This window comes from Morone saxatilis, unplaced genomic scaffold, assembly GCF_004916995.1.
Source record: "Morone saxatilis isolate NCDOM2014 unplaced genomic scaffold, NCSU_SB_2.0 Contig5, whole genome shotgun sequence".
NCBI classification, from domain to species: domain Eukaryota; kingdom Metazoa; phylum Chordata; class Actinopteri; family Moronidae; genus Morone; species Morone saxatilis.
Window position 1 is genome coordinate 15739153 of NW_023340095.1, and position 9598 is coordinate 15748750.

At 39.8% G+C, this 9598-nt stretch overlaps 2 protein-coding genes across 2 annotated transcripts; both read right to left on the reverse strand.

Moving 5' to 3' along the window:
- Window positions 1–67: 67 nt before the first annotated feature.
- casq2 (calsequestrin 2) lies at window positions 68–4819 on the reverse strand (the record flags this gene model as incomplete). The annotated part of the gene is given in 10 exon segments (XM_035676580.1): window positions 68–142; window positions 292–392; window positions 585–639; window positions 754–799; window positions 1233–1363; window positions 1454–1527; window positions 2032–2143; window positions 2259–2359; window positions 2475–2559; window positions 4289–4819. Coding segments are annotated over 10 exon segments (1017 nt in total), but the record flags the coding sequence as incomplete, so codon positions are not given.
- Window positions 4820–6382: 1563 nt separating this feature from the next.
- Window positions 6383–8425, reverse strand: LOC118339355 (potassium voltage-gated channel subfamily E member 2-like). The gene is made up of 2 exons (XM_035676942.1): window positions 7921–8425; window positions 6383–6971 (listed from the first exon to the last, which is right to left on the reverse strand). Exon 2 carries the CDS (start codon window positions 6969–6971, stop codon window positions 6639–6641), a length of 333 nt encoding a protein of 110 aa, XP_035532835.1. The 5' UTR covers window positions 7921–8425; the 3' UTR covers window positions 6383–6638.
- Between the last annotated feature and the right edge of the window lie 1173 nt (window positions 8426–9598).

Below are 9598 nucleotides of genomic sequence, written 5' to 3' on the forward strand. Positions count from 1 at the left end.
TCAAATAATGTCAGGAGAAACTCAACACAACATTCATTTCATGTCAGACAGGTTGTCAGGGACTTACATCTGTAACATTGACAACTCCAATCTGGGGTCTGAACAGGTCCACCTTGAAGGTCTTCTCCCAGTAGGGGATCAGCTGAAGGGGGCCACCAGAAAAAAATATCATATTAGACCTGCCTGCTGAACTAAATATCTATCCACCTTTTCCTTTTCTTGACATGTGTCACTACATTTCTTGTCTGCCTGCCTCTGTGTCTGTCTGAGCTCAGAGGTGTCATGTCTCACCAGGGGAAAGTCATCAGGGTCAATCCAGATGATGCTGAGTTCAGGTATGTTGGTGTTGTCTCTGGCCACCTCCTTCAGGATCTCCAAGAACTCATAACCATCTGGACACAATTTAATTTCATACAACATCAGTGCATACAAAACTAGAAGTATTCAGTATCTAGAACCAGAAGAAGAGAACACATTACAACTGATTTAAAGAAATAGTTTGACATTTNNAGATGAGAAGATTGACACCACTCAGTATCTAACTTCACAAACAAATATTGGTATAACATATAATATGCTCTTACCTGGGTCCTCCTCCTCTGCAAAGGCAACAATGTGGATGCCCTCAATATCATCCTCCTGAGAAGTAAAAGACAAATATAAATGTCAATGACACTTATAGTAATATAAGTGTCAGGTAAAACTAAATTTAAAGTTGTTAATGTTGTCTGCAGCCAGACATTGATCACTCACCCAGGTCTCAAACATATCTTCTGCACGCAGCTTTCTCAGAGTTGGTCTGAAAGCACAGAAAGACATTGAATGTTACAGGATGTTTATGCAATAGTGTGATGCCACCTTACCTGGTGGAGCAAAGGGTGTGACTGAGGACTCTTTGGGCCAAATCATGTGCTGTCATGTTATGGGGGGATTTCGGTTTAGTTCATAATGCTTTGTATTTAGTTATAGTTGGTGTCCATCTTGTTTACCACTTGTTGTGACTTATGGTAAGTTCAGCCGCCAACTCTATATATGTTTCCCCTCCATGTGTCAACGTTTATCAGTTAACACCTTGTTTACTTGCTGCGTTATACTTGACGTAATAGTTACCATTTTGTTGACATCTTTTATAGGCCTACTTCTTAAATTCTTGGTTGATATTGTTTTTGCATTTTTTAGTAAATAAAACCCCAGTTTTCAACTACAAATTCTGTTTGCCTGGTCTCATTTACCGTCTGTGTTCAGTTATGAATTCCACCAGATCCTCCTCAGAGTGAGGCTTGCCTGGGATGGTGACTGGTTCCTCCATGAAGGGCTCATAGAAATCCACCTCGTTCAACTTCAGAGTCAGCTCCTTGGCAACCTGAAGCAACAAACACAGATTACTCAAGAGTAATGATGTGTGTGTGTGTGTTTATTTGTTTGTTTGTTTCTTATAGATTTTTTTACTCACAGATTTCTCAAATGTGGCAAAGAACTTAATGTAGGGCTGGAACTGCTCTGCTGCTTCTTTAAACGCTTCATAATCTGAGGATGAAAGACAACAGGAAGACAGAAAGGCTTATGTAGAGAATACAGTGTTATTATATTGTATTATGTTCTAAGCAGCCGGGGTTTGCTGTGCTCTTGTTTTCTTGATCACATCTGTTTGTGCTTTCTTTGGCTGTTGTATAGGCCTACATGACATTTGCACATCAGGGACCGGAAATAGCTGAACTTTGACCTCTACTTAATGCTCCCACAGTTGGTCAGATGGGATGTAGCTGCAGCTCATCACCACAACTAAACTACTCAGTTCTTCCACAACATGCGAGATGGGACCAGACAGTGGCAGCTGTGTGAGCAGCAGTGGTAAAAATGGATCTGTAAATCCATGGAGATGAAGGGGTTAAAATGCGCTCATGTTATAATGAAGGGCATGAGCCACAGAAAGTCCATCACAGACCCATCTAATAAGGTAGAGATGCTGTGTTCAGACAGCAAAAAACATACGCATTGTACAAATATATCATTTATGCCTGTCACACTCACGCTCAGAGTCCTCGTTCTTGAAGTAGCCAATGAGGCGGATGTCTTCCTCCATCCTATCAAAGGCTCTCAGCTCCAGAGCATTTCCTATCACCTCCACTGGCTCCTCCAACAGCTAGAGACAGACAGAAAGTGGAGATAGAAGTACTGGGGAAAGATGTTGACTTTGGAAAGACTGGTGTTGATGAGGGGTAGCAGCTGGGAATCTGCCCTCAAATTACTCTACTCACGTCCAACAAGAACTCCACCAGGGTGTTAGCAGAGAGCAAGCCGTCAAACTCGATCACCCGATCAGCCTTAAAAACATACACACTGCCCTCCTCTTCCAGGCCTATGATTGAGGGAAATCACACTCAAAGACTGTTTTTAAAGTTATTTGCTGAACCTGCAAGTATCAATTAGATGAAGGAGACTAAATGAAGGTTATGCTGTAGTCGTATACTCACCCAGTTTCTTTGCCACCTTTGCATCTTTGTGGGAGTCGACCATCCCAAATCCAATGTCTTTCTCTTCCATAACCTGAGCTGCAAGCTGCAGCCAAAAAGAAAAAGATCATTAAATGACAAAGTAACATGAAAAGAAACAACAAAAACTGAAAATCATTCACTTTGGGTTCTGAGCACTGGAAACAAAAAAATCCCAGGGTTAACGGGAGATTGACTGCAGTGTTGGGTAAGAGGTCTTAAGAAAGAAATATTAATACCAAAGTTGGCAATATGACAGAGGTGCTCAAGCTGCCCAGGGGCCAAGGAGACATGGTTACATAATCACCCAGACTGTCTTGATCTAAATATAACCATAGCAAGAGAATATGTAATTCTTCTGGCAATTGTTCTGTGACCTACAGTAGGTGAGACTCCTGCAAGAAAGGATTCTTTTACACAAATGGAACAATGTTTGTTTACACTATGATTAATATACTGTCTTCAATGAATAGTGAAAAGCTCTGGATGTTAAAGGTATCCAGTAGTAGCACTATGGAGAAATGTTTTTCACAAGTGGGTCCCAGTTTTGTATTGCCTACGAGGAGGCTAATGCATACGTCTGATTCAGGCGGTCCGATTCAACTGATCTACAGTTGGCAGCAGTGACGTGCCAATAAATATATAAATGCCCCAGCAATGGCAGTGAAGAAGCATTGCTAGCAGGCAAATGTGAATGTAAACCATGTTAATCACATATTTTGTGTGTTTTGTGTGAGAAAATTCCACATGACACATTTAAGTTTTCAAAGAGGAAGTGAACAGATCTCAAACAAGTTGTAAGAGTGAAAAACCATCTGCAAGTTGTGGATATTTGGGACAATTTGGCAAATACGTTACATACTATATTTGCTCACTTCTCAACCAGCAGTCACTGGGTACAGTGGACTGTGATCAGTTTTAACAAGGTCGTCTTTGTACATGGTTACTGTACATGGGTGTCTCACTCTATAGTAACATGGTCCACCTGTGCTGTGTAAAATAAGAGAAGCTAATATCAGTACTGCAAGACCGGGCTCAAGTTACCTTCAACAGATCAAAGAGCAACTCACCCTCAGCCATGTGTAACATGAGACAGGGCACAGTGCACTCTGTTTCCTACTGTATGGGATTCAAACAAAGCGATTCATTCAATCTATCAATTAGACATGTATCCAGCTGCTTAGCTCAGCCTGAATACAAAATACATTTAAGCTGTCTTGCTTTTGCCACCAAAAGGCCACCAAAAACTCCAAAAGAGGAGAAGGTACTTGTGCCCTTCATACGTATTGCTCACAAACATAATACACATAAGCTCTTAGCACTTGGCCTATTTCTGCCAGCGGAGGAGAGCCACAGGGAGAATTAGGAAGCCACATTTCTAAGGGATAGAAGTGCACATTGAATTAAACTGATAGAGATAACCTTAAGTGACAGCACTGCATCTCACTGGACTATTCTGCACTCATGGAGCACATACAGATACACACTGACCTTGAGGAAACTCATACATACATTCAAATGGAAAGGATCTGGAGTTTTAGTTGGCTCTCTGTTTATTGGAGCAGTAATGTGGAGCTTTTAAACTCTAAATCTTTTATATGAGTCTGGTTATTAATACAAAAACATCCAAACAAACCCCCTGTCCTTTCCTTGATCTTTCTTTTCTTTTATCTAATTCTGAGACACTGTTCTTAATTTCATCCCTGCTCTTCTTCCTTTGTCCTGTTCCTTTAATTTGTCCCTGCACCTGTTCTCTACCTGCTTTCTGCTTGGTTTTCCTCTTCTAAATACTTTACCTCCAGCACCAACTCAGTCATCTGGTGTTGTTTTTGCAGCTCCTTGCTGTCTGGTATGGGCCCATGGTAGAACAGGCACACCATGCTGTGCTTCTTCAAGGCTTTCTTGTAGTTCTTGTCATTGATATCTAGGACACGGTCTTTCCCATCATACTGTGGGAACTCCAGGCCCTTCTCAGCCGGGGCCAGAGGCACAAGGCTCAGGCAAGGGAGCAGGAACAACCACAGGGAGAGCATGGTCCGGAGCTACCACACACCCCAAAACGTCAGAGCTAGGTTTTAGTTTCAGAGTATAAAACTGTACAATCAAAAAGGTCACCTAAGCACTGTGAAAGGTGGAAGGGAAATGTAGGAAATGCTGCAGAAAGTTTTAGAGGTAAAAGTTGGTCCGTCAGTGGCAGTTCTCAAGCATTGCAAGCTTTGCAGATAAATCCAATTTTTACAAGCATCTTCAGGACCTAGCAACTCCTTTCTCCCACTGTGATCACTCCTTCACGCCTTTCCCTCTGCAGACACAAAGGCGAAAGAGGAGTTCTGTCAGGCCTGTGAGGTACTGAGGGGGGGGTGGATACCATACATAGCCGCAGCTTCTCTCCCCCTACCCCTGCAGGACAGGCCCATTTTTAGGAGACCAGTTGTTTGAATGCTAAAAATAAAACTGCAAGTGAGAAAGAGAGATAGTAAAGGACAACGGTGGGGGGTTTATTAGTGAGTGCAGTTCTTGCTCCCTGTGATGTCTCTATGAGGGAGTCAGTGATGTGGGAGGAGAGAGCTGAGCCCCAGAGATTTGGGGGTTCAGTTATTTGGAGGTTTCTAAGTCTGTAAGGACCAAAAAACGTGGTGGATGTGTGGTTTGGTGCTAGTGTAGAAAATGAGTGGCAGCTCATGAAGCCAACAGGTGTGTAAAGGGCAACTCAAATAATCTGTGTGCAGTCGTTGTTCTGCAGATGTGGTCTCATGAGTTTTGCATGTGCAATGTGCTTTCTGACCATGAACTGAATATATTCTGTTTAACAACATTCCGTTTGATTTGGGTGTGATTTGCTTTGCTACTAAAGCAAGTTGAAGACTTGAATGGGCCTTCTTTCTCAACAATTTTCCACTTTTTCTCTTCCCAACCGACACATTAACTGAAGGATCTTCCTCTTAAACTGTATACTTAATCTTCACATACGCCATTATTATACTATTGACAAAGCAGCAGCTGCACCTCTATTTTGGCCTCCCTCAAGTCTTCTTCATCTCCAGTACAATAGTTCTACAGCTGTTTGGGAAAGAGCCTCTGCTGCCCTCTGCAGTTACAAACCAAGAACGACCTGCAGAATTATACAGTAATTATCACTCATGAGAGTTTAAGATCCTTATGCAGTAATTCCCAAACAGGTACATTGTGCAGTTGCCAAGGAATATGTGGAAATGTGGAAAAATGTGGCGTAACTTGGAAAACAATATAATATTATAATTTTACAATAAACAAGAACACAAAAGTAGGATTATAGTTCATGTGAATCTGATAAATAACATTAACATTGGCCCTGTTCTATTCAAGTGTACCAGTAAGTCATGACAGTGTGACAGTGGCATGCATAATACCAGGGTCCTGAAACTGAAGCAGCTAATGTTAATGTTAATCCATTAAGTTTTAATATTTACATATTATTTAAGTGAAAATGCCTATCAATTTTCCAAAATGTTGAAAAAGAGCATAGAGTGCCTTAGGTATGAATGTTCAAAGAGCAGTAAGAGGCAAATAAAGTAATTATTTTTACTTGAACTTATGGATAGTGGCGGAAGATAATAGCTGTTCCCAAACAGCAACAATAGACCTTTTTCACAGCACACATTTTGACTTGTCATAGAAGGAAAAGCACAGGTGTTACTTATAACTTCAAAGATGGCTCTGTTCTATTCAAGTGTAAGCCATAACAGTGTGACAGTGAGCCAGCAGGAACAATACCAAAGCCCTGAAACTGAATCATTAGGGACCCTGAATCATTTACCTGAATCAACATGAATATATAATTCTAAACAATAAAACAATAATTAAAAATTTTAACAGTAACAGTGTTAAATAACATTCTTTTCTAAATTAATTTAACATGAAAAAAGAAGACCATTTGGAAGATAGCAGTATAGTGTCAATTATGCAGTACACCAAAAAGGTTGAGAACTACTGTCCTAATGCATAATTGATGCTAATGGATTAAAGATCTTGATATTAAAAAAAAGCTAAACCACAATTAGATACAGAATATTGATTACAAATTTGACCAGCATGAGAAAGGGCCGCTTTTGTGAACATCTAGTCATGCTGCTGCTACTGAGGATTTGCTTTAAGTGAAGTGTTGCATTATCTAGCTAAAATGTTATTGATCACATCACTCTGTTGTATCTGAGCAGTCCAGTCCTCCTTGATGTATTGGTGGTAGGGGTCATTAGAGTGCTCTCTCCTCTTCGATTTGACTGTGCTCACCAGGATGGCCACAACAATGAAGGCAAACATCCCAATCATAACCGCCAGATACCAGATGACATTCCTGAAGTTCTCCTCAGCCAGAGTCTTGTCCAAAGCACTGGCTGCTGCTGTCATATTACGCCTCCAGTTGTCCAGGTAATTACCCAAAGCACTGGTCAGGGAACCCTCCAGATGAAGGGTCAGGTTGGACCAATCAGATGCACTCATCTAGTTGGGCGGAGGGGAACAAAGGATGATTTTCTGCTATTTCCAAAAAGATTAAGACAAATTCTATTTGTCTATTCAGAGAATTGAGTGTATTGAAACCAAATTCTATTAATATCTAGTTGTATTAATAGAACTTAGACTTGTGCAAACTCAATTCTACAGTAAGCATAAGGGAGGGGGAAGTAGATTTAAGGTACATTTTTATCAAAAGTTATTTCACCAAATACCCAAGGTGAACATGCTGATTTTTAAATAACTTAATTACTATGGATAATTCAATAACACACACATATTCCTGGGAAAAATAAGCGAAGGCTGTGAAAACACATTTGTGTTTTCTACAGAACTAAAATAGCTCATGTCAACTAAGGTAAATAATAATTACATGGTTACGCAGTTGAGGAAAAAACACCCTTAGATGTTATTTATTAAGACTTTAACTAAAAAACTCAGACTGAATGGGTGTGGTTTGTTCAAATTTGATTGACAGTGGCCTCGGCAAACTAACTTTTAACTGTTGCCAGATTCAAATTTATCTAAATTCTGATGTGCATTGAATCAAGTATGGAAATTTATAATTTTTCAAACACCAGTCTTGCCCATTTCAATCCAGTATAACACAGAAAACAATATATTATAAAGAGTGAGGTAAAGTGAAATAGCCCAGACTAAGACGTTTACGTAGGACCCCATCACTTATGGTAAGAAGCTGAGAAAACAGGTTTTTAGAGCCGTGAAACTGTTTTGTAATATATAGACAGAATGAATAAGGAACACAAGCTATAAAAAAGGCAGCATTCATCAAGTAATAAAGCTCTAAAAGGTCATATCCTCAGTGCCCAAACTGACCTTTAACTGCTTCAAAGTTATTTGGCCACCCACTTATACTCATTCAAGCATATCCAACCACATGAAGAACATTTTTTCAACTCTTCTATACTGTACCAACCTTTTCCCAGGTTTCCGAAGGCCACGTCAAGAAACTGGTCAGGAGATGAAGACACCTTGGAGTGAAAACAAAGTAAAGAGGCACTGGCAGGGAGCACGGCTGGTTAGAGTAAGATACAAAGAGATTAGCTCAGAAGAACACAGTCAACCACTGCTCATACTTTTGTTTACTTTTTTTATCTTTTCTGCTTGGCTGAACAGTGGCTTTTGAGTTTTTGTGTGCAGGTGAGAGGGAAAGATAGTGTGGCATGACTTTGAAAGTGTTATGCACACAAAATGCTGATATTTCCTCCAGCTGATAAAGAAAAGGGAGTGTCGGAAGTCATAACCCGCCACAAAAACACACACACACACCGTTTCCAAACTATGGCAACTAATATGGGTCAAAAACAATTTAATATTGACCTGACTGGTTTGAGACTGTTTATTCACGTGTAATTCCTAATCTGCCCACACAGAGCACCATACAAAGGAAACTAATTCCAGTCTATGGTAGTTTACTGTAACTTCCTCTAGATGGCAGTATAATGCAACACATTTTGGAGTCATACTGACATGCACTTAAATTTCTTTTTGTCTTCCTGTAAAAAAAAAACGAAAAAGCTAATTTGTGTCATATGGTTTCATATGGAACTGAAATAGGGTCTTTATAGGGTAAAATGAGGTATGAATTTTAGCCACAAAGCAGCACTCTGAATGCATTAGAGAGCCATTGTCTTGCTCAAGGACACTACAGCTTTGTATCTGTTTGCTGACAAGAAAGCTTGAAACTAGATCCTGTGTTTGAGTGCTGGTGTCTCTCCCCCTCAGAGCTACACTGCTGGAGAGGATGACTCCCACCACCTTTGATCATTCCCAGATTATTTATGTTTTGCTATGCAGTGCCAGCGGGTGGACACTATGCTGACTTTCTGCTCTGTAGAGGGAAAAAAGTTTTTTTTTAAATGGGACAGTACATACAAAGAACACAAACAAAGAAACAGATACTAAAATAGTTACACACAGATAAGTGGAACTGAGACTGGTAAATTTCCACACTCTAAAGGATTAGCAGAGAAATGACAGGGAGAAATATTGACAGCAAGATCCTAATCTAATTTGCATATTAAAAACTGTTTTATTGCAAATGCAAAATAGCTAATGGAAATTAGATTTTGTATAATAAAAAATTAAATTGTATCCAAATCTCCCCTGGAGTTTTTTCATCTATTTCTTTCGGTTTCTGGTCAGTTTTCAACTATTGCACATCCTGATTATGTGGCATCTGATGTTTTATAAGTTAATGTTTCTTTAAAAGATCAGGAATTTCTCTGTTGGCTCAGTGTGTTGAAAGCACGTTACAACACAATGTGTGTTGAAATGAACTGACACCAGGGGACCAGAACATCTGACGCTTTTCACAATAAAAGATAGGGATACTGCATCAATCTTAAGAGCTTTGTTATCTTTCCCACATGTAAAATCACTCAGCAGACCAATCTTTTGCAATGGTAAAAGTAGAAATACAATGGTATAATTCAATGATGTGAATTTTATGCAACACTCTTGAATGCTGAGGTTAAAAGTATTACAGATTTGAAGCATAATTCTACAATTTTCTAAAACTTTGGTCCAAGTAAGTGGTCATGTGGTCAGACTACTCAATGGGATTTTCCACAACCTGGCAACCCAAAGGTTAT

Bases quoted from the DNA above. Each gene is read 5' to 3' on its own strand.
- LOC118339355 (XM_035676942.1), bottom strand. From the start codon at position 6,971: ATGAGTGCATCTGATTGGTCCAACCTGACCCTTCATCTGGAGGGTTCC.